The sequence below is a fragment of the Nannobrachium achirus genome (genome assembly GCF_963921795.1).
Source record: "Nannobrachium achirus genome assembly, chromosome: 7".
Classification (NCBI taxonomy): domain Eukaryota; kingdom Metazoa; phylum Chordata; class Actinopteri; order Myctophiformes; family Myctophidae; genus Nannobrachium; species Nannobrachium achirus.
In genome coordinates, this window is record NC_137816.1 from 62,477,484 (window position 1) to 62,503,347 (window position 25,864).

The 25,864-nt window shown below is 41.8% G+C and overlaps 1 protein-coding gene across 1 annotated transcript in view; it reads right to left on the reverse strand.

Annotated features, from left to right (window-relative positions):
* Positions 1 to 16,820: 16,820 nt before the first annotated feature.
* prtga (protogenin homolog a (Gallus gallus)) overlaps positions 16,821 to 25,864 on the reverse strand; it is a gene marked incomplete at both ends in the record, with an annotated part of 62,991 nt that continues 53,947 nt past the window's right edge. The window contains 6 exons of the mRNA XM_080730368.1: positions 16,821 to 17,252; positions 18,043 to 18,153; positions 18,867 to 19,014; positions 19,876 to 19,999; positions 20,441 to 20,632; positions 25,209 to 25,379. Of these exons, the coding sequence (XP_080586494.1) occupies positions 16,821 to 17,252; positions 18,043 to 18,153; positions 18,867 to 19,014; positions 19,876 to 19,999; positions 20,441 to 20,632; positions 25,209 to 25,379 (1,178 nt within the window). The remainder of the gene's footprint in view (positions 17,253 to 18,042; positions 18,154 to 18,866; positions 19,015 to 19,875; positions 20,000 to 20,440; positions 20,633 to 25,208; positions 25,380 to 25,864) is intronic.

A 25,864-nucleotide genomic window follows, 5' to 3' on the forward strand; every position in this document is an offset into this window, starting at 1 on the left:
GCTATATAAAGTACCAAAAAAAACACATCTACGTGATATTAATAAAAAGGGAAGAAAAAGGTACAGTAATTACATAGCAAAACAGTAATTTTCCCCCGAAAATATATGTTTGAATTAGTTTAATCCTCTGGATCAGAGAGAGAATAGAAATCGCGCATTGCATCTTGGGTAGGAAGAGGAGAACTATAATCTGTTCTCCTCCCTGTTCTCCTCACATAATAGGCTGGCTTTTCGTAATTCTGCCCATTTAAAATATATGTACCCAAACGTAACAAGTTAGACCATTGATAAGGTCCATGTGAACTAGTCTGTTGAAGCTTATTCATTACAATGATCGCAAACGCTATGGTCGCGAGCGGCCTGGCCGTGCTCCGCAGTGCGGACAGCCGGTGAAAGACGGCTCCCACTTTCTCCGACTGCAGAACTCCACCCCCGCTTGCAAAAAGTGAATGTATTTTTCTGGTTGGCCAGTCAGGGAGTCTCAGGGACCAATCAGAAGGCTGACAAACGGTGAATTGTCTGGCTGTCGTTGCCTGCGCAGTGGGCACAGTCTATAGACAGGCTACAGGGGGCGCTGCTGCAGCTGCCGCGCTTTATTGGACATAAAACATTTTTAAATATATGGGCATCCTTCACTTAAAAGGGGGGCACCCTCAGCCATTTGTGGGCACCAGCCGGGCCTGGATTCAAGCCTACAGAATGTCTGTTCGTCTTTTTTCCTTTTTTTTATGAATCGGTGATTCGCTGCGTTGCGCTGAACGAGAGGAGGACGCTCTAATAAATGAACTTAAAGGAGTAGTTCACCACTTTTCAACCTGTCTTCATATAATAGGTCCTCACTAATGTTCATAATAAAATAGCACAATTTTTTTCTATTCAGTCTGGATCTCATAGGAGAGCTGTCAAATCCTTCTACCGGTGACATCATCGTTTGACAATTTTTTTTTAAATAACTCGATTTTTATTATCACAAGAACAATGGCTTCCACTTTAACATTGCAACTTTTTCAGGAATAGAAAGCCTGCAGTTTCTATTAGCTTGCATTTCCCATTGATGATGTCACCGGTAGAAGGATTTGACCCACCCACAGCTCTCCTATGAGACCCAAACTGAGTAGAAAAAAATTGTGATATTTTATCGTAGTTTTTGAAACACAGTGGCTCTTCTAACTGTTGACACGACACAAACACCCTGTTACGGCCTCCAAACAATTTAAGAAAAATAACCAATAGCTCAAATTTGAGACCTCAACATAAAGGAAGGGCACCACCCCCACAAGTACACAAAACGCACCATCTATTTTTGTTTATGTATTGAAACTAATGCTGACCACAGATATTCATCTGATTCGTGACAACAAGCTCTTATACGGCATGCCAGTAAGTTGAAGTTGACTGCTGGTCTGCAGCCACTTGGCTTCCTGTTCTACGTAGTGTTGCATTGTGGGTACGTAGGGGTTGCTTTGTTGTGTGGTTTTAGTGTGTGAAAACACCCTGTTTCTGCAGAACCGATCTGTTTCATGTCTGGAAGTTCATACAGGACATAATAAAAGACATAACAATATGAGGACACATTCAATTATCTGACAAATTTGACAATGTATAAAGTCACCATACCAACTTTGATGAGGCAGTATTGTATGTATGTATGTGTGTGTGTGTGTGTGTGTGTGTGTGTGTGTGTGTGTGTGTGTGTGTGTGTGTGTGTTTTAGGGCATAGTTGGTTTCTGCCTGACAACAGAGATATTCAGTATTATGCTTCACGTTACAAATAATAGTTTTATTTGATGGCCTTGCAGCCCTGACATATTTTGGCAACATCAAGGAATGAGACTAGCAGGACACTGCCAAAGACATCAGGAGCTTCCTGCCAGCAAACTGGTGCTGCGGGAACCAGCACATGGGCACCGGTCACGAGGACGTCCCACTATAACATACGTGGATGTACTCAAGAATAGTAGGACACTGCCAAAGACATCAGGAGCTTCCTGCCAGCAAACTGGTGCTGTGCCTGTGGGAACCAGCACATGGGCACATTGGGCACCGATCACGAGGACGTCCCACTATAACATGTATGGATGTACTCAAGAAAGACGTAGGAGCGCAAAGTACCAACGAGCTGGCCAGATGTATGGAGAACCGGGATGACTGGAAGCGACGATGGAAGGCTCGTCTGAGGACGACCTAGAGAGAAAGGTCAAGCGACCGTGACCTAAAACAGGGGTCTTCAACAAGGGGTCCGGGACCCCTAGGAGGTCCTCAGAGTTACTACAGGGGGCTGCCAAATCTTTGTGTGATAGGATCATGTTTTTTACATTAACCACTTGAACCCAAGCATCCCTATTCTGAGTGGAACATGAGCCAAAAATAGCAGATCTACAAGCTTACAACACCTTGCGCTGCGAGGCATTGTAAACTTGTAGATCCGCTATTTTTGGCAAAAAGGTTTGTAGAGGGAAAAGGAGAGCAGACTAAAGTATTTGAGGTTTCAAGTGGTTAAATACACATTACTCCAACATGATGACATTGCTGTCAAACAAGTCTAAACTGTCTAAGAAATCTATGAACATTTTTAATCTGCAACACAATTTTATACATATGTATATATATATATATATACATATATATATATATATATATATATATATATATATATCAGCTAAGGGGTCCTTGGCCTGAAAACGTTGAAGACCCCTGCCCTAAAATTATGAAAAACCTGGCTTGGTGTGAGATATGATCTGCTGGACACCATTTATAGATAGGATCTACTGGACAACATTTATAGATACTAGTCCTTTACCCGGGGTTGTGCAATGAGGGATTGAATGTAGGAGTCCCAGAAGAAATGTTGGAGAACCATGTCCATGTCCAGGCCAGTCGGTGATCTCATCTCCAAATTTGGGCACTGCAGTGATGTCAGTCAGTGATGTCAGTCAGGTAGTTGGGCTTTGTTGATGTCAGTTGGGCATTGTTACCATGGTGGCGACACTCTTTGTTTAGTATCAGTGATGTCAGCATGCAGACAGACAGACGGCGGACAGACATTGGCTAAATTAATAGTTAGATGTGTAGAGTAAAAATATACCAAGTGTTCATGTAGTTACTCTTTCCTATATGTCTTTTTTTCCCTTCATGACCCACAATATGCAATGTGAAGAACAGTGTGTTCACATCCATACCGAGGATGTTCCATAGTTACATGTGAATATTTGCTATAGCCTGCTCCCATCATCACTCCAAGGCCCCTTTGGGTCACGTGCTCCCCGCAAGCCGAAACTGCTTAGTTCCCCATTCCTCCTATAGACATGAGATGCATAGCGAGTGTTACCAAAGCACTAATATTAACTCATATCCTCTTCCAACACAAAAAACAGCATTTCTTTCTTTTTCTCTTCATAAAAGGCGGTTTGACTTCCTCTTTCCTCTAAACTAGTCTCGTGTAGCCAGGCTAGACCATCAGTAACACCATGTTTTATCATTGGTCAGAATCCGGTGTTGCGACGCGATGATTGGTTGACAGACAAAGTGTTTTACGGAGCGCTTGGCTCCATGTTGAATCTATCTGTTGATCTGCTTCTCAGAGTCACAGAGCCTGCATCCACCTCTCTAACCTCCACCTGCCTCTGACCTACGACCTCCACCTCCTCTCATCTGACCAGATCTCCACCTCTCCTCTCCTCTCCTCTCCTAACATCAGACCAGACCACATGGAGACTGTGTTTGTTCTACTGATGGTGACAGCTGGACTGTCTCATGGTGAGAAGCTGCTTTATTTAATGCATTTATTTGTATTCACTATGATATATGATAGATATATTAAGATATATTATGTATGTTATGGACAGTATGTATGTTATTATTCAGCTAAGGAGACCGACTGCGATGTTGTTATATATTTATCTTATTCAGCTATAGAGACCGACTGATGTTATATTTATCTTATTCAGCTATAGAGACCGACTGTGATGTTATATATTTATCTTATTCAGCTATAGAGACCGACTGTGATGTTATATATTTATCTTATTCAGCTACAGAGACCAACTGGGATGTTATATTTATCTTATTCAGCTATAGAGACCGACTGTGATGTTATATATTTATCTTATTCAGCTATAGAGACCGACTGTGATGTTATATATTTATCTTATTCAGCTTTAGAGACCGACTGTGATGTTATATATTTATCTTATTCAGCTATAGAGACCGACTGATGTTATATTTATCTTATTCAGCTTTAGAGACCGACTGTGATGTTATATATTTATCTTATTCAGCTATAGAGACCAACTGTGATGTTATATATTTATCTTATTCAGCTTTAGAGACCGACTGATGTTATATTTATCTTATTCAGCTATAGAGACCGACTGTGATGCCAGACAGAATGGAACTCAATGCTATGCCGCGCTGGGAGGAACCGTTGGTCTGCGCCTGGTGGAGAAGTTTGAGAAAGGATTTGAATACAATATTAAAAAGAATAACACAATTGTAATAGTCAAGATTAAAAACAATAGACCTGTTATTCCTGCTAAAGAATACAAAAACAGATCATCCTTTAATGTCAGTAGTGGGACATTTGAGATGAGTGACATCACAAGGAGTGATGAAGCTCATTATGTCCTTACAATCACTAATGGGTCATCAGGAAAGCTCAATGAAACTCAACATCTCCATCTGTCTGTTCAAGGTAAGGTGCTGCGAATAAGAACTGATATACATTAAATAATCAACAATCATTGACAACATGATATTGTTAAGTTCAGTTTTCAGCAGTTCAGTGAATAAAACATTGTTATAAATGTTTACCGATTACACCGCTGATTATGTTCAGCTCTGAGAGAACATCTGGAACATCTGCACTTTCATATTATGCAGATTCACTGTCGGGCAGAAACCTTGTATCTCCAAGTTTCAAGCGTATATACGTTTTTTTTCGTAAAGTAAAGGCCTGCTTCATCACACAAGACTATGGCACAAAACTTGTGTAAAGTAGAAGGGTATTCTCTAGGGTTCAGGGCTGGCTAGGGGTTTGGTTCACCATGGGTGCTTCAGTTAGAAAGCCATGTAGAGGAGGTGTTCCATTTTATGTTATGGTTTATTCTGCAATATACAAATACATTCATTTAAGAATACATACATAATTATACACTACTACATTTAACAATAATCAAACAGTGAAATTATCCAGGTTAAATACTGTAATGTCCTTTAACACCAAGTGACTGCATTAGGCTACAAACACTTTAAGGCAAACGGGTAAGGTCTACAAATGACATGCATTACAAACACTAAAGGCAAACGGTTAAGGTCTACAAATGACATGCATTACAAACACTAAAGGCAAAGCAGTTCTACAATTCACAATTAACCAATGATCTACAACACAACAGTCAGTGAATATGCTTTAGGTCAATAACCATACAAACACCACATCAAGCAAACTCACGTCATTTACGCATAACATGATAAGCCTCCGGCCAGGGATCTCTCAGGTACTGTAGGCGCATGTGTTGCTTCTCTTGCCAAACTGCTACAGCCCAGCCACTGATTAGGGCTGAGTAGGTGCAGGTGTGGTGAATGAATGGGAGTGATGCAGGTAAGGTAGGTGGAGCTGTCCATGATGGGCCAGGGCCAGGGGGTGGGGTTGCTGTCCAATATGACCCTTTTGTACAACTTGTGAAAATAGCAGATCTACAAGCACACCGTGTGCTTGTAGATCTATTTTCACTAGTTTAAAACTTAAAATCGTGTTTAAAATGATAAAAACAAAGCCAAAGGTTTTGGACATACAAGGTTTCCACCCGACAACAACAACAACGATATGTTAGTTTTATTGTTGATTAGCTATGAATGTAAATTATAAAAAATATATATATAGTCATATAGCATAATATAAGCTGTTTCTTGTTTACATGCAGATATATTATCCGTTAAAGTAGAGACAAGAAGAACTGTGAATAAAATGCATAAATGCAGCCGTAATATGTCAGAAACTGTAAATGGTGCATTGTAAGGACACAAACACCCTGTTACAGCCTCCAAACAATTTAAGAAAAATAACCAATATCTCAAATTTGAGACCTCAACATAAAGGAAGGGCACCACCCCCACAAGTACACAACACGCACTATCTATTTTTGTTTATGTATTGAAACTAATGCTGACCACAGATATTCATCTGATTCGTGACAACAAGCTCTTACTGCATGCCAGTACGTTGAAGTTTCAGTTTGAATGTGACATCTACTTTCAATCTAATGTCTTTGACTGTGTTGTCCTCCAGCTCTGGTGTCTCCTCCTAAGCTGTCCTCTGAGTGTCTGTCCCAGGGACAGATGAGGGTGTCCTGCTCCTGTGAGGGGGACGGTGTCCAGTACAGCTGGACTCTGGACGGACAAACCCTCTCTGGACACCATGACACTCAGAACGTCACTCTGATTCCTGGGACGTCTGGACTCCTGGGCTGCGTCGTCTACAACATCTTCAGCAGAGACGTTGTAGCGGAGAACATCTCACCTTGTCCATGTGAGACTGAATATGATTATAACATTATAACTGATGCTGATGAACGTGACAGTAATGGGTAACCAGTAAGACTCCCTAATCGGGAGATAAGCGACCGTCGGGTCGCAGCGTGATTTGAGAGCAAAATTTGTGTAGGAGCAGTGTCCAAAAAAGTGTTTGAAGAAATCGGCCTGATGGTGGTGCTATATGGGAGAGATGCATGTTGATGACATGAGTGTAGACATACTGTGTACCGATTTGTGTGATTTTCGGGCAAAATCTGTAGGAGAAGTGTCCCAAAATGTGTTTTGCAAGAATCGGTCTCATGGTGGCGCTAGAAGAGGGCCATGTGAGCATTGATGGGTGGTTGTGGAGATATGAGCAGGGCAAAAGTGTGACGTGTGACGTGTGACAGACTGACTGACTGACAGACGGACAGCTGGTCGAGGTTTTGATAGTAACTGCGACCTGACGGTCGCAATAATAATAATAATAATAGCGTGCACCGCTGACTTGTGAGCCACTAGGATACAGCAGCAGTGACAACACAAAAAATAAATAAAAATAATATTCTAAATTTAGAAAGCATATAATAATAATAATTGTTGTGTAACATGCATGTATTTGTTGTGTTGTGTTGTCTTTCAGATCACAGTGTGTGGGTCTACTTCCATGTGGCTGAAATGTGTGTCCTGCTGGTGGTGTGTGTTGGATTCTACATTTACTACAAGATGAAGACCCGCCCTCCTCCAAAACAAGACCCGCTTTACTGCAACCTGGTTGTCATGGACACTCAGTAACTCCTTTCTTTTAAAGGTAGAATAGTGTATCCGCCATCATCCGGTCTTTAGTTAGGGTCCGTAGAAAAAAAGCTTGTTTTGACCAAAAACGCATATTCCGAAATAAACAGACTTTTCTCATTCCATTTCCATGGAGACAGACATCCTATTGTTGGGCATTGGGCATTTCCAGACAACGTCATTTTACGTTGCATTATGGGTATCGTAGTACGGATTTCACTCATGGGTGCATATCTAATGTACCGTATTTTCCGGACTATAAGGCGCACCGGACTATAAGGCGCACATAATAGACGCTACCGTTGCGTTATGCATCCAACAGATGGAGCTGTGCTAAAGGGAATGTCAAAGTCAATGAATGATCCATATATAAGGCGCACTGGACTATAAGAAAACTGTCGTTTTCTTATAGTCGTTTTCTTATAGCACTGTCGTTTTTTGAGAAAATTAAAGGCTTTTAAGTGCGCCTTATAGTCCGGAAAATACGGTAATTAAATAAAGACGAGATTCTCAACTTTGGCATTGTGGACAGAGGAGAAAAAGACGAGATTTCTCATTTTAAGCAGTAAATGATTTTCTGTTTTATACTATAGACCTGACTGAGACAGTGAGGCCCCTGTTACTGAACAAACGCCCTATAGCAATTATTACTTATAACTAGTAAGACACCTGAGGGTGGAAGGCGACCTCAGGGTTGCCCAAAAACATTCCTTGGGCCAAAAATGGACCCCATACACCTTGTGAAAAGTGATGACTAAACTATCGTTTTTTTGCGTCTGTTTTTGGCCCAATGAATGTTTTTCGTTCAAAACAAATGCTTGCAATGGATTCAGAATAATTAAAAACAACTAGTTAGACCCCTAACATGCTACTTAAAACATATTGTTGGGAGGTATTTTTTGCCTTATAGTACAGTCTATAGTAAGTCAATGAGACCCAGAATTACCCTAGCTGTCAAACATTTTGCTAGGGATGTTGAATTTCAATCTTTGTTAGATATGTTACTAGACACCTTTACCAACACATAGGTGAAGAAATTGTTTGGTAAGGAATTTATTCCCAGGGTTTTATTAAAAATCCCTGACTATATGGACTGTGAGTCAAATCAAATCTCTCGGGTGCAAACCTTGTGTGTTCAAAACCATTCGTTTTGTATTTATCATCTATAAAATGTACTAAATAGTGAAAACAGCCGATTTACAAGCACACAACGCCTCGCATCGCGAGGCGTTGTGTGCTTGTGCGACAGTCTTGTATGATACGACAGTCTTGTATGATGAAGCAGGGCCTTGCTTTACCAAAAGACGTACACATTTCAAACTTGGAGATACGAGGTTTCTGTGACGATATTTTAGTGATGTTGCGAGGAAAACGTTGAGATAATAGCCATTTGGTTAGAACCAATCTCTCGAGACAAGAGTCAATGATAGAAAAGGGACAAGTGGGCGGTCCCTTTTCGTGACGATGGCTAGCCAGATTGGGTTAGAACTGACTGAAAATAACTTTGTACTTCAAGTTTAAAATGATACTAAATATTTTTTCAAGTGTCCAAATGAATTCCAAATATCATCAAATGATCTCGCGGCACCCCTGGACTGCCGTTGCGGCACCCCAGGGTGCCCCGTCGCCCACTTTGAAAAGCCCTGGTCTAAATAACAGGCTATGTAAAATTAATTTGAAACTTTTGCACAAGACTGCATGGTCATCAGGGCTAATAATGTATGTATGTAAACAACATATATAGTATATATACCAGCTCAGTGGCCTTGTAGTTAGAGTGTCCGGGTAGGAGAAGCTAAGATGGTGTGTGGTTTACAGAATGGTTGATGTCTCAGATATGGTAGAAAGGAGAAGTTAAGACGGTGTGGTTTACAGAATGGTTGATGTCTCAGATATGGTAGAAAGGAGAAGTTAAGACGGTGTGGTTTACAGAATGGTTGATGTCTCAGATATGTTAGAAAGGAGAAGTTAAGACGGTGTTGTTTACAGAATGGTTGATGTCTCAGATATGGTAGAAAGGATAAGTTAAGACGGTGTTGTTTACAGAATGGTTGATGTCTCAGATATGGTAGAAAGGAGAAGTTAAGACGGTGTGGTTTACAGAATGGTTGATGTCTCAGATATGGTAGAAAGGAGAAGTGAAGACGGTGTTGTTTACAGAATGGTTGATGTTGCTGACATTAGTAGTTTCATGCTGTGGCTTTTTGACTGTTGAGCCGACATACAATTAGAAACAAGCGAACAATGAGGTTTAATACTAGATAGGCAGAATTCTTTGCTCATTTAAAATGTGTGGCAGAAAGTTGAGATGATATTGGAATAATTAGTGCAATATTTATTCTTTTTCATCCTGTTTTTAAATTCAGATATTTTACTTAGATAATATGCAGGTAGCCTATTACTATACTTTGCTAATCCAGACTGTAAGATTTTGCTTTTGCAATAACAACTTTTATACTGTATATTGGGGACCAACCTTTTGTCCCCACAAAGTAGGGAGGTCCCCAGAATGTGACTGTGTTAACAGTTTTTAGATGGTGGGTAAAACAGGAACACACACACACACACACACACACACACACACACACACACACACACACACACACACACACACACACACACACACACACACACTGGTGCTGTTTCCTAAACAATAAATGTTTTAACACAATGTTAAATTATGATGTTTTAGCAACATTGTCCCTCCTGTTCTTATTTTTGCTGGCAGCATTGCCGGGGGCGGCATATAGCTGAATGGTTAGTGATCCCGCCTGGGGAACCAGAGCCCCTGGTTGTCCCAGGTTCGATTCCAGGCCAGGGTAGCGATGTCGATGTGTGTCCCTGAGCAACACTCTTAACCCCTAATTGCTCACGCATCAGCTGGGTTGGGCTGAAAATACTGAATTTCCCTCGCAGGAGGAAACCTACCTGGCCTGGCGGAGACCCTAGCTCTGGTCCATAGTGTTAGTAATGTAAAGCGTCCCCTCGTCCGACGCTCTACGGTACTTGACAGGGCGTCAGTTGTCTGACGCTTTGAAGGTGAGAATATGTTGCGACCAGAGCTAGGTTTCTTGGCTTCCTTCTGTACAACATTTAAAATCTCACTTTTTGGTTGATTAATATTGTTCCATTTCTTTCTATATTTGCCTTTTTTGTTTGGTAAAGAACCATGACATCCCCCACTGAGGCTACAGTCTAGTGCCTATACTTTGATGTGTGAAGTGACCCATCACCAATGTGTTAACTTTGGTCTTCCTCTAGGCCTCCTGCCTGACTGACAGTTGCAACCTCAGCATCCTTCTACCAATATACTCACTATCCCTCCTCTGTACATGTCCACACCATCGCATCCTGGCCTCCAATGTACTCGTTCCTGATGCTATGCCGGGGTTCCACCAATTAGTTTCCCACAAGGGCCAAATTATGTCTAGGGTACCAAGCCAAGGGCCACAACATTGTGTCACACAAGGACCACACAATATTTGGTTGTTACAGTCTGAAAAGTATGCACCGGGCCAGCCAGTTGCCCCTCGCGGGCCGCAAGTGTCCCGTTGGCCGGCTTTTGGGGAACCCTGTTCTATTCTATCCATCCTTGTTAGCCTAGCCTACCTATAGTAGCCTAATCACGAATCAGCGCTACTGCTAAGTGCTAATAGTGGCCCCAGTGCACTCCAATCATGTTTAATATTACCATTTAAACCAATATCCATGAGTCTACTGCTGATAGTGATGATTATTCTATATTACTTTTTCAAAGAAGTTCTACTGCTAATGTTCAATGAAACAGTAGATAACCTAACCACATTTCTCAACCTAAACCATCTCAATGGTATTAGTTATATTGAGAAGGAAATGCGTGGAAAAAGTGATATTGCTCTAAAATACAACAGTAGAAGTGGTGCTATTTCTATATTGTTTTCTTTTATTGAACTGGGAATCAACCATTTTCATAATTAACAACTTGTATAAAATTGTCTATTAACGATAAAACATTTTTTGGCAGGAAACATTGTTGTAAATGCAATTAAATTCTTTCGTTAAAAGGGCAAAGACAAACAAATAATATATCATAACAAAACAAAAACAAAAATCTGAAACCATACGTAATAATTACAAAAAGGTACATTCATTTTCTTTCAAGGCTTATGTGCCCGCTTTCACTTAGAGGAGGAGCAGCGATGGGTTCCCCTGAGATTAAACTGTTAAGCCGGAGTTACATTTTCATTTCACGCCGGTTGTCAAGCGCCGGGAAAATAGCAGATCTATAAGCTCACAACATGTCGGGCTGCGACATGTTGTGAGCTTGTAGGTCGAGCTATCGACTCCGGGGCGTGTCACCGCTCGCAACAACAAAGTAGAATCAAACTTTTTTTTTTTGACCCACACTGCCCCCCCAAACCTGTGCAGCTGAAGCCAGCCATAGAACACATTTTATAAGAACCGCAACGTTATACTGCAGAGTAGGACTCCATGGGCTACAGTCAAATCAGAACACATTTTAAACCTACACTTTATCCTTTTAAATTCACATCACATGCTCAGGACAACGGAAAACACTATTCCAGCAAACAAAAAAAATAAAGTTTGAAACGTTAGAGCCAGGAACAAGTTTCACCGATGTCCATCATCTCACAAACATTCATGATGATGACCCAACAACGTTGTTGTTATATCTGCATCTATCGTCATCAAAATAGTAAAACAAAAAGGTAGAATAATAACCTGAGGTAGTATGTAACTTCACAGACTGTTTTATTTTAAAGTCTCATTTTCAACATCTAGAAAACAAGATGTGTATGTGCTGTGTTTATTATAACAACTAAACCAGTGGTTCTCAAACGAAATCTGAAGGTCTCCCCTTAACTTTGACAGTGTACAAATGGAACCAAATGGACCCGTCAGGGTTCATTTGGTTCCATCTGTACACTGTCAAAGTTACAGACTTGTGAGGGTCAATTTAGACCCCCACAAACGAACCTAGAGAGTCCCTGAAATCCACTTTGAGAACCACGGAACCAAACCATTATGACTGTGCTACAGCTGACCAATTCTCCAAAAGCCCAACAAGGGTTCAGTATTTAGCAACAACACATGCTGGACAGATATTCCCCCGATACTGCTCACAATAAAGAGTTTTGTTCTGATTGAAACGTTTTAACACAAATCCAACATTATTGGCAAAAGGAAGCCGTTTTTTCTGAGGTTCTGGATCGGGCATTTCTAAGCATCCCAGTGCGGTGTCGCCTGTCATTGTGGAATACTGTGGATTATCTCTATGTGGCGTCTTTGAATATTTTACCACCATCTGTGCATTGGATTGCAGTTTACATGACAACAGCAGCAACATGGTGAATAATACTCAAAGAAACCATAATAATGCAACTGGAATAAGCAAAACAAAACAAACACTATAAGGTTTGACACAGATTCAGACACATTATTTCAGGTATAACTACACGTCTACACCATTTGTACTATTATTTTGTGTCAAACATTCAAATATTTTAGGAATCAATTTCAAACCAGAAGTTTCAAACCAGTACAAGCACACAGTGTTACCATTTTCATCTGGGTTTGTTGGTTGTCTAGCAAAAGCAAAAAAAAACAAACACAAAGTTGTTATGAAATGACATAGTGTAGGTTTGAGGACAATGAACATGACAAATAGTATTATTACACAATAAGATAGTATGCATTTAGACTGAGCTCTTGCCAATACGATGCAGCAGTGACTTCAACAATCTTTGGTTTATATCGTTTGCTCGTCAAAAGAACGTTAATGTTGATTGTGTTTCCTGCATAATATTACGGTCATCCTAATAGATAGAAATCCTCTGATTGAATCATATCACATCATCACACACAACAAAACAAAACGTATGCATCCCCAGAACTTGTTACAATTTGTCGTACTGATAAACTAATGCATGTTGACTGAGATCAGTGTATATGAACTTATATAGAGTATATTATGTATGAATGCATGAATAATGTATGAATGCACAGTGAAGCATGACTTTAAGATGTGTATAGTTTTGCACATGATTAATAATGTATTTATTTGAATTTAAATTGTATAAGAATTTATAATTTTGCATCCAATTTTGTGTTGTCCTTGCTTATTGTAAATCTCTCTGGATTAAGAGCGTCTGCTAAATACCTAAATTGTAAATGGAAGAAGTCTATTGTTCCTTCATTGATTGATGTCCATTTTAAATATATTTAATAAATAATAATAAGTTAACGGATGCATACTTTTTCTTTTTTTTTGCGCATGACAACACTGTTGCACCACAGGTTGATAATCCCATATAATATAATTTATAGAACTGCATATAATTTTCACCTACAATGTACAGACACCCGTGTGCAACAGTAACTCCTTGCTTGAGGACCACCTACGATAGGATAAATATGATTTAGTGCGCATGGAAATGATTATAATTGTCACTGGAAGTGGAAATCCTGTGGGCACTTTCTGAGAGTTTTTTAACGCGCGATCCAAACTCTTTTGGGTGAGTTATACTTTGGTTGCACGTCGTGTTGCGCCCCCTAAAGAAATTGCAGCTCTACAAGCTCACGACGTGTCACATCGGCGTCGCGCTGTGAGCTTGTAGAGTGGCAAATGTATTTTTCGTGCACAGACACGGCGCGCAACACCAGTACAAATCAGGCATTTTCGTCACAGGACAACAACAGCACACAATGTGCAAGGCGGTCGATCGAGAAGCAGCATCTCAGCTGATCTCACAAAGGCTGCATTTCTTCTTTGGTCTGAATCACATAAACATAAACACTTATTCTTTTTTCTTTCTTTTTTTTACATTTTAGCCCCGGAGATCAGCTGAGCATTCAAAACAAAAACAAAACAAAAAAAAAGCATAAAAACCGAAAGGAGCAAAACAATTCTTTTGGATTCTAGTTGTCAGTCACCGCTGCAGATTGGCTGATAATACAAAACTAACTTGCCAGACAAGTGCTAAATTATTATTTTTTTCCGTCTATTCTACAGTAAAGCATCGACTACTTGGAACAAAAAGGAACTAGAACGCTGCGTACTCGGTGGTACAAAAAAATCTGTCAACAAAAATATAGATCTTTTTTGAGGCAAAGGTTTTTGCGGTGTTCATTCGATTCTTCACTTTCACATCGCTGATTAGAACAAACACTTCCGTTGCTTTTTCAACAATCATACTTCATAAAGTCTTTGCATCCTCACGTGTCAGAAGTCCTCCCTCAGAAAAAAAAAGATTAGACTTTGGTTTCAGCACCCGAGGGATTCCCTTTGCCACATTAAAGGCCAGTTCTAAAGCTTTAAGGTTCTAGCTGTACACCAACATGTCAATACAAGCACTTTTGGTATTTTCTTTTCTCTTGTGGATAAAAAAGGAAGAAATCAACAAACCAAAGCATACCGTACAACTAGACATTATTCCAGCTAGTAACTACACTAAACTAAAAAGGGTCTTTCAACCTCTGAAGCCCGATTCACACGTAGCTACGCGCCAGTGTCGTGCGCCACAAATATTCAATCTAGAAGCCCACAGATGTGATGTGTTGTGGACTTGCTACATCGGCAATTCTTTGGAGCGCGACGCAGGCGAGCCACTAATTGTTAAATCATGGGGCTTACAGTGGTCAGCTTCTGCAACAGACTGGCACAAACGTTGCAGAAATACATTCATTATTCATATAATATTCACCTATTAGGCAATCTCGCTCTACAATAGTTTAGTACTGAGAACAATACCCTGTGAAGTTCACCGTGTAGCATTTTACACGGCTTTTCCGACGTACTAAACCTTGTTCCCTGAGTTTAGGAAAATAATAAGACAATAAAATATTCTTTTGTTTTCAAACGAGGTAGTATAAAACAGGAAGTGGGCAGGGGCAAACTGCGCATGGTAAAAAGGAGGGGGGAAAAGCGGACATTCAACATTTTTCTGACACCATTAATCTATAATGGATCAAATGAAATGTGTGTTGATGGTGGGCTGGATAAATAGAACATAATGACATCTTGAGGAGGTGACAACGGTATCATGTGCATTCTGGATGGAGATTCCATGTGTACCCTCTCCGAGTTATGAGGGTCCTTGAAACTAAAACCTTTAGAGAATCACTGATCTAAACATCTGGTGCTTCTTGGATAACGTCGTTGTTGGGCAGAAACCTTGTATCTCCAAGTTTCAAATTTGTACGTTTTTTCGGAAAGTTAAGCCCTGCTTCATCATACAAGGCTGTCGCACAAAAGTAGTGAAAACAGCAGATCTACAAGCACACAACGCCTCGCAGTGCGAGGCGTTGTGTGCTTGTAGATGGGCTGTTTTCGCTATAGCTTAAATAATTTTTTTAATGGAAAATGCAAAACGAACGGTTTTGGACATACAAGGTTTTCACCCGACAACGACGATAAGAAATCAGAAAATTAAGGTATTTTTTTACACAACATGGGGTGTGTGAGGAATAAACCATACAAACATCGCCGGGACGAGTATTTCACATCAGAAACTATTCGTATAGTTGATGCCTCATTCACACAGGTCGATGATGACTTTAATTCACTGTGAAAGACCTTGTTCTGAATAAAATGTTTCGCTGAGATAATACCGCAATCTATTTTTTGGGCGGAGGGGGAATTTTCTTGAAGGTTTTCGTTAATGTTGACCTATAAATGACATGCCCAGACTCGGGACAGCAGGTGTGAAGTGGTTAATCAGATGTCGCAGTGCCCCTGCGCAGAATCCTTCAATTCACAACAAAACAAAACAAAAGCAAAACAAAATGGATGACTCTAACTCAGCAGTTAGAAAAAAGCCATCAGGAAGTATCAAAGGTCAGGTGACTGAAGCAGCCCGTCACATGACGCAGGTATAAGTAGTTATTAAATACATTAGTGTATGTGGTTTACCAAGAGGTAAATCGAGGTAGATATCCAGCAAAACAGCCTCTCTCTCTCTCTCTCTCTCTCTCTCTCTCTCTCTCTCTCTCTCTTTCTCTCCCTCCCTCGCTCGCTCGCTCGCTCGCTCTCTCTCTCTCTCTATCTCTCTCTCTCTCTCTCTCTCTCTTGCTCTCTCCTTTTGCTCCAGTGATAAACTCTTAAATAATGTCAGAAACGTAACAGTCACTTTTTTTCCACATTTTTGACAATCTTCTTGAAAACATTCATGGTGGGTGAGAATTTCTTCTTTTCTTCTTGCGAAAACATACACACAAAAAATAAAACGAGAAAACACAAACAAGGAGAACGACATTCGAAAAGGAGACGAGAAGAAGAAAACCCTTCAAACGCCCGGGCCCGGAGTTTATAATCTATGTTGCGCTCGCCACCTAAAAAGTGAGCAACACCGTTACGCTATGGAGTATAGGCTCGAGCCTATAGCATTTGAGGTTTTCTCTCCGTCACGCACACACACACACACACGCACACACACACACACGCACGCACATACATACAAAAACAACAAAGATACGATAGAAAGTGCAGACTAAGGAGCAGTCTTGGAGCTTCACGTTCACAGGGCTTCCACCTGCTCGGTGACCACAGCCACCTTCAGCTCCAGGTGACCTTGTTGCTCGGCCATCTTGCCGTCTCGTCTGCCGCCGTCTTCTGACTCTCTGCTCTCCTCCCGTTCTTCCTCCTCCTCCTCTTCCTCCTCCTCCTCTTCAGCTCCCATAGAGGCGGTCCGGCTGCCCCCGTGGCGGCCGTAGGACAGGTTGGTCATCTCCGTCTCGTCGTGGGAGAAGCGCCCCGAGTCGCCCGTCTCGTGGCTGCCCTCGCTGTTGGACGAGCCCTCCGTGTCTCCTCCTCCTCCGCCCCCCAGCAGGGCGCGCATGGCGCCGGGCTCGTTGGGCGACACCCCCCCGCCTCCCGCCAGCTCGTCCTCGTAGCACAGCACGGTGGCGCCCGCCTCGTAGGCGTGGACGCCGTGGGAGCTCCTCTGCACCTGAGGGGAAGTTCACACACGTTTAGACCAGTGGTTCTCAACCTGTGGGTCCCCAAATTATTTTGGGGGGGTCCCGGGATGATTAACTTAATGTGCAACCCTGTTTTCTCACTCAACAGTAAACAAACCAACACAAAGTTTAAGTGTATATAGCACATTTCTAAAGAGACAATTTAAGGACTTTTTAATACTTCTAAAATGACAATTAAACATTGGCCAAATTGTCAAATGTTAGAGGCTGAAATTGTGAAAACAGCCGATCTACATGCTCACAACGCCTCGCGTTTCGAGGCGTTGTGAGCAGAGCATGTAGATCGGCTATTTCCACATGTTATACAAAATGTAATGCCTCAACTCTTAGTGCTCGTCAGGGTGGGGGGGTCCCCAGTTAAATTATGATTATTTTGGGGGTCGCTGCTTGAAAAGGTTGAGAAACACTGCTTTAGACCTGAGGCCTGTCCTTTCCACGAATGTCTTATAAAACCTTTCTAAGGTTTTGGAAAAACGTATGTTTCTTTGACATCCGTGGTTCTCAAACCTTTTCATGTCAAGGACCCCCAAAACTATATGTATGTGGCCATAGGACCCCCATCTCAAAATATGTTGTTGTTCCACAGATCTCAAATCCAAAGATTTGAGTTACAAATGTTCGCTTTAAAAATATATATATTCAAAGATTTGCACAAATTTCCATGATTTAAAAAGATAGCAGATTTATGCCCTCATTCATGAGTAAGTTTGTATGTATTTATTTAACAGTTGATGAAGTTAAGACAGTAAAGACTGGTACCTGTTCGTTGGTTTTCTCTTCACTGCTGAATGAAAACCACTTCTTCTTCCTTTTCTTCTCAGCGTTGGGCTGAACCGGTCCCTGATTATTAATCATCAGATTTGTTCCACCCTAGAAATACAACAATATAGTACTTTATGTAAGTAATGTGTACAGTCAAATATAGAACCTAATGTAAGTAATGTGTACAGTCAAATATAGAACTGCAAGTAAATAATGTGTATAGTCAAATATAGAACTTAATGTAAGTAATGTGTACAGTCAAATATTGAAGATATACTGTATAGATGTCTACACTATAGTCAAATACACTTTTCTCTGGAAGCTACAGTACATGTTGCCAGTCTCTTGTAGTCAGATTGTACAGTATTTCTGATCATTTTACATCATGTTTACTAGAAATGCCACTATTGATTTAACTTGTTCAGTTAATTGAATAATCGAGAAGCAGATTCTCTTTTTTTAATCTAAAACATTGGAATAGATTATTTCAGAATCGACTAAATCGATTAGATTGATTAACCACTTAAACTCTGTTTTGGACGACAAATTGCCCTACACAGATATAGATCTGCTATTCTTGCCCCAGCCCCTTTACCCGTCTGTAAAAGGTCAAAACAGCATTTACTGTGGTGAAAGAAATGCAAAATGTTCCTTGCTGTACCCAAAGGCAGCATGCATGAAATTATGAACGTTATGTATTCATTTCTCTGCGTTGTTTTCTGCATTGTTTTTAATCTTTTCCTTTTGTTTTGTGTGTTTAGCTTTTGGCATGGTCATATAAATAAAGTTTCATTTATTATTCTGATCCTGGTGACGGGTACCTTGGCATCGATGAAGTGCTGCTCCGTCATCATGGGCACGCTGACGTCAGCGCCGTCAGACCCCGCCCCCTCAGAGCCCAGGTGACTGGCGCCCGACGTGGACGACGTGCTTCCTCCCTCCCGGTACGTCTTACTGGCCGACAGTTTCCTGAAAGAGAACAAGTTAGATGTCATTCATACAGTTCGTCACTGTCGGGCTTGTATCTACAAGTTTCAAATGTGTACTTTTTTTTCTTTTTTCTCGTACACTTGGGAGGCCAAACTCGTTCAGTAACGAGTTAAGGCCACTAGGTGTCACCACGCCAAACTCGTCCCTGAACGAGACAACGAAGGGTTAACTGTACGTGCTGCTGCCTGCCCTCTGAATGACCCGAGTCCATACGTCACCCCGTAGCAGAGAGAGAGAGAGAGAGAGGGAGAAAATGGCGGAGGCTGGTTACATTGATTTCCATTCTACTCTGAAACATAAAAAGGGCTTTATCTCTGAATGAGGTGAAAAGAACGCCAGGGAAGCAGAGATCTGATTGTTTTCACGGCGACACTATAACGCGATGGTCGGCTCCCGTTTGGATTTTAGTTTCGCGAGCTTTTGTAAACAAAGGGATTATCTTCCTCAATCGTCAGTGGACACCCACGTACACACGCACAAAGCTTCCGAGGCTGTTCAAAATAAAGCGTGAGTGAACGGCGGCAGCAGCAACAGCTAGAAATGTTATAAACCTGAGCAGCCCATGTGTTAAGCAAAGCCCTGCTTCACCCTACAAGACTGTCGTACAAAACTAGTGAAAATAGCAGAGATAGTGTGTCTGAAATAAAGTTTATCTATACTTGATAAAGTTGAATTTTCTCTGTACTTATGGTTCGCTCTTTTTTCAAACTAATCTTGTTGCCAAAGAATAGCTCAATCTAAAAGCCCACAGCTTGTAGAAAGAAGACCCTATTTCTTTTGCCGAATGTTCCGGCCCCAGAATAGTGCCGCTAGTCTAATAGGTAGGAGAGTGATCAGTACCTGTGTTTTCCTCTACACACCAGGATGAAGGCACAGATGATGATGCAGCTCAGAGCGATGCACACGCCCACTATGATGCCTGTCATGGACCTCTGGTCCAGGTGGTAGAAGCCGTCGGAGAACGCTGCAAAGTCAAATAAAAGTGTCACCCCAAGACATAGCCAAGCACCTTTAAAAAACTCAATTCAATCCACAAGCTCACAATCCACAAGCTTCAATCTACAAGCTCACGACGTGTTGCGCTGCGACACGTTGTGAGCTTGTAGATCGGCTACTTTCAGAGCCCATTAGTTCTAGTGATCGAGCTCATACTTTTTATTATAATAAAAACTCAACAAAAGATACAATTAAAAAAATATACAACGAGAACAACGGAAGGCATTTTGTCTATAATTTCAGTTCGTTTTAGTTAGTTTTGTAAACACACAATACAGTTTCAGTTAGTTATCCATCTTATTTAGTTCTGTTAACCTTTTTTTTTTTTAGTTTTTAGTTTAGTTTTCGTTATTTCGTTAGCTTCCGTTAACTGTAAGAACCTTCGCTCGACCCATCCTCCCCCACTGACCTGGAGTGTGTGCGGACCCGTGTCCACGTCCGTGTCGGGGGACGTGTCCGGAGGGCGAGGAAGCGTGGGTCCTGGGCGGCAGCTCCACGGCGTGGCTGAAGGGTCCGTCTCCCATCTGGTTGGACGCTGACACCTTCACCAGGTACACCTCCTCTGGCTGCAGGTTCTCCAGCAGGGCCATGGTGATGCTCCCTGCCCAGGCACAGGAGCAAACATATCCGCTTAGATTCTATCGGTTCACAACCAGATCAGTGAGTTCACAACCAGATCAGTGTAAGCCAGAGGTAGGCAACGTTGGCACATGGGAGGGTGATCAATGGCACACTGGCATATTAAGTGTGCGAGAGATGTAAAAAAGATATAGTCGATTAAATTAAGTCCGCTCACATCTCTGTAACTTAATGTTGACATGGCACACTGACTATCAAGAAAATGAAAACATATGACACTTAATGCAATGTTGTTTTTGACAGCAAATTTTGATTTAGTTTTAGTCATAGTCTTTTGAATAAAATGTCATTTAATTTTAGTCATGATTTAGTCACCTGAAAAGTTGTAGTTTTAGTCTAATTTTTGTTGACTAAATATCAGATGTTTTTAGGCGACTAAATCTACAGTTGATTTAGTCAACTAAAATGCATTTTGGCAGGCCTTGATGGCATCATAATGACTTATTTTACACTTGGTTGCAACACCTGAGAGCGACCAAACATAAAATGACTCTCTTCTCCACTAGTCCCTCCAAACGTTTTTTTTAGTCTAGTTTTTATTTTGTAGACGAAACTGTCAATATATTTGTCTTAGTTTTAGTCATCACAGCTTAACTTTTATTTCGTTTTTATTTCGTTTTCGTCAGTGAAAAAAACGCAGTCGCCAAACATTTTTCGTCATAGTTTTTGTTGACGAAATCAACACTGACTTCATGTCAAAAAGGTTGCCGACCCCTGGTGTAAGCACAGTACACAGACAGAAGATAGAAGGCATAGAGGTAGAAGTAAAAGTGGAAAAATCGAAAAAAGTGGAAATACTCCAGTGAAGTTAGGGTGCCCTCACACCAAAATACCTATGAGAGTGGAATCCGCGTTCCGCCAATGCATTTCAATGAGAAGGGAGCGTTTTTTGCAGAAATCCTCTGCTGGCATGAAACCGCTTCACTCTCATTGAAATGCATTGGCGGAACGCGGATTCCACTCTCATAGGTATTTTGGTGTGAGGGCTCCCTTAGAAAGAATTCCTCCAAAAAGTGCAAGTACTTGAGTACATGTACTTAGTTACTTTCCACCACTGTACGGTGGGTACCAAACAAGGCTTTGAGGAGGGTCTATTTGTGTCCGTGTTCTCAGGCTAAGAGGAGGAGGTCAGAGATCAGAGCCATACACCCCCTCCCCCGGCTGTAACTGTCAGGGGCCCCCCAGGCCAGGGGCCCGGTTGATTTAAAGTGATGGGGGGCTCAGGGGCAGACCAGAGGGGCTTTGTGAAACAGCCTCACTTTTGACCCCCTTGTAGGAGGAGAGGGGTGTGGTGGTGGTGGTGGTGGTGGTGGTGCGTTTCCTGGGGTCATCTGTTCTTCATCATTAGACCTACACTATCTCTACACTAACACTACTCTGGGTACATTGTTGCTGTCAAGACCTAAACTATCTCTGCACTAACACTACTCTGGGTATATTGTTGCTGTCAAGACCTACACTATCTCTACACTAACACTACTCTGGGTATATTGTTGCTGTCAATGCCTACACTATCTCTACACTAACACTACTCTGGGTATATTGTTGCTGTCAAGACCTACACTATCTCTGCACTAACACTACTCTGGGTATATTGTTGCTGTCAATGCCTACACTATCTCTACAACACTAACACTACTCTGGGTACATTGTTGCTGTCAAGGCCTACACTATCTCTACACTAACACTACTCTGGGTATATCGTTGCTGTCAATGCCTACACTATCTCTACACTAACACTACTCTGGGTATATTGTTGCTGTCAAGACCTACACTATCTCTACACTAAAGCTGGTTGCACACTGCTGCGTTTTTCGGGCCGAATATCGGACTGAATTTCAGAGCACGCAAATAAAAAAATCAACCTCACGTTATGTCAGTCACGTTTGCACACTGCCGCCCGTTTCGCGCACCTCTCGGTCCCTTGCTCTCTCTATCTCTCTCTCTCTCCTTGCCCTGAAAAACGCATTTCGGAACGAAAAACGCAGCAGTGTGCAACCACCTTAACACTACTCTGGGTATATTGTTGCTGTCAAGGCAGAAAGCTCTTGTCTCCTTATTCAAATTCCAAAACCTTTTACTGTAGCTCAAGACCCAAAACTGAAATTAGACGTTTGCCCCCGGACCCAAAACTAGTGAAAATAGCCGATCTACAAGCTCACAGCGCGGCACGAAGCGTCGCGTGGTGAGCTTGTAGATCGGCTATTTTCACGACAACATTTGTTTCCTAATTCATGTTTTTTTTTTGGCTGTTATTTCTTCATGAAATTATTGCAAAAATCAGTTAATTTGTTTTTTAATTCATTAAATGTTTAGCTTTTTTGGCAATGTTTTTTATTTTTTTTTATGTTTTGAAATAATTAAAAACTAAATATATAGAAAACAAGAATTAATGGGACCCATAAAAACCCCCACCCACTGTTTGGGAACCAGTGATGTAACCACCCTGCTCTTTCACTGAGACATTGAGACTCTATGTGTGGTCGGGTTAGTAGGACATCTACTGGTTGACGAGAGGTATTGCATAATGCTCTGAAGAGCAATATATCATCCCTTATGTAACAGCTCAGAAGTAGGAATGTTTGGGGACCCATGATGCAAGCATCCCGGTGTGACGCCTGGCCATTTCTGAAACCATTTCAAAGCATGACATTCTGCTTAAAGGACGACTTCACCCAACGTATCTTCTTGTAATTGGTCCTCACTAATGCTCATGATGGAAATGAAAAAAAAAAATAATCTAATTTGTTTCTACTCGATCTGCATGTGGCTCGTAGGAGGGCTGTGGACAGTTCCGAAACCCGCCTACCAGTGACATCATCGTTAGGCTTTAGAAAGTCCTCTTTTTGGTTATTAATCAGGGGAAGTGACTCAGCAGGTAGCGAGGCCGCTTATGAATCGGACGGTTTCCACATGAAATTAAAGTCAAACAGTTCTGTAAATATAAAACATTACATGGAGGTACTGAGTTACACATTCGGAGAGGTCAGTGGTGACAAACGGGATCAATCAGATATTAATTGTAAGCTGCTCCTTAATGAGGAAGATAAGGGCTGAGTGTGAGGCCTATCTAACAGCAAGCAGAATGAACGATGCAGCTGGCAGGACGAAATGACTTATTGATTTACATTTGGCCGTTAGTCATGGGTCTGCTGTGTGCGTGCGTGTGTGCGTGTGTGTGTGTGTGTGTGTGTGTGTGTGTGTGTGTGTGTGTGTGTGTGTGTGTGTGTGCGTTGTCCTGGGCTTGGCATTAACTCCATAATAAACTGCCCTGTTGTAACTACCGTCGTCAATGTAGTAGTAGGCGCAGTGGATGCATTATTTGCAACTTCTGTAGACTATGTACAGTAGCTTGCATACAAGAAGGCACTATAGTCGGGGGAGTTAGGGAGATGACATGGTCATTTCGTGCTAATTAGTCTAAAAGCGCCAAATGTTGCACAGATGTAGCCCAGGGCATGCTCTAATGATTTAGCTAAGGCACCCGAGTCTGCGACATTCGGGGTTGCCACAGCGGCCAAATCAAGTTGGGCTCCCATCGACTTTCAATACAGGAGGAAAATAACCAGAAAAACAATTTTTTTCTGGGTATTTAAGTAGGATGTGAGGGGTCTAACTAGGGGTTTGTCATGATGCTGAATCCATTGCAAGCATTTGTTTTGCACAAAAAACATTCCTTGGGCTATAAATGGCCCCAGAAAACGATGGTTTAGTGATGAAAAGTGATGAGTCATCACTTTTCAGAGTTTTGTGGGTGTTTTCTGGAGCTGTGGCGACACCGAAGGTCGCCGACTCGGGCGACCTAGCTAAATCATTAGAGCATGCCCTGAGCTACATCTGTGCAAAGTTTGGCACTTTTAGACTGATTAGCGCGAAATATCCCTAACGCCCCCGACTACTATTAACCGGCCCCTTCCATGAACAGCTACCAGGAAGAGAGACAGTAGACCCAGCTTCCAGTAGTATGTCTTGTCTGTCCGCTGTCGGTAGAGCAATGGGTGGGGACTTCCAGGCTCATGAGAACAACACCAAGCAGAAGTGCAAGACTGTGATACATACAGTATATATTTTTTTAAAGCAAACATTTCGTCGTTGTCGGGTGGAAACCTTGTATGTCCAAAACCGCTCGTTTTGTATTTATCGTTTTAAAAATGGTCTAAACTAGTGAAAATAGCCGTTCTACAAGCACACAACGCCTTTGTGTACTTGTAGATCCGCTATTTTCACTAGTTTTGTGCAATAGTCTTGTGTGGTGAACCAGGGTTTAACGGAAAAACGTACACATTTGAAACTTGGAGATACAGGGTTTCTGCCCGACAGTGACAATTTGTAACTCAAATCTCTGCTTATGAGGGGTCCCTGATACATAATACTTTTGAGGTGAGGGTCGGCGGCTCTGCAGTCACCTGCCACTGCCCGCTCCCCCCCCCCACCCACCCAGGTGTGCATGTGTGTGTGTGTGTGTGTGTGTGTGTGTGTGTGTGTGTGTGTGTGTGTGTGTGTGTGCACGTGGGTGTGTGCGTGTGTAAGGTTCTTACCCTCTCTCTGCAGCACCTGCCACTGCCCCGCCACCCAGGCGGTCCTGGAGGCGTACAGAATGGTGTAGTGGGTCACCGCCACGTTGTCCTCGTCCGGGAGCTTCCACGACACCAGCGCCGTGTCGTCCTCGATCAGGGTCACCTTCACGTTGGAGGGGGGGTGGGTGGGAGCTGGGGAGGGGGGAGACAGAACAAGACAGTTTAAGAGCTGCAGGCTCAACTCCCGATCTTCCGACGTTAGTCTGAAGACTCGACTCTTCAGACTCCACCTCAGTCCCGTAGCACTTCACCTGGGCCTTGATAGTTAACCCCTTCAGTCGATGTTTAAAAGACGGTAAATGAGTTAATTTTATGTTTCTTACATTTAGTTTTTAATTGTTATTATTTCAAAACATTTTCAAAGAACATTCCCAAATAAGATTTTCATTAATTAAACAATTTCTATGATTTTTTCTTCTTCAGTCATTTCATGAAGAAATCAAAGACAAATGTAAGAATTTCCATAAATTAGAAAACAAATGTTTAAGAAGTAGTGAAAATAGCTGATCTACAAGCTCACAACGCGGCGCAAAGTGTACCTTCAGGGAAGGTGGTCTCATAGACCAGTGGTTCTCAACCTTTTCAGGCCGCGACCCCCAAAATAATCATATTTTAAC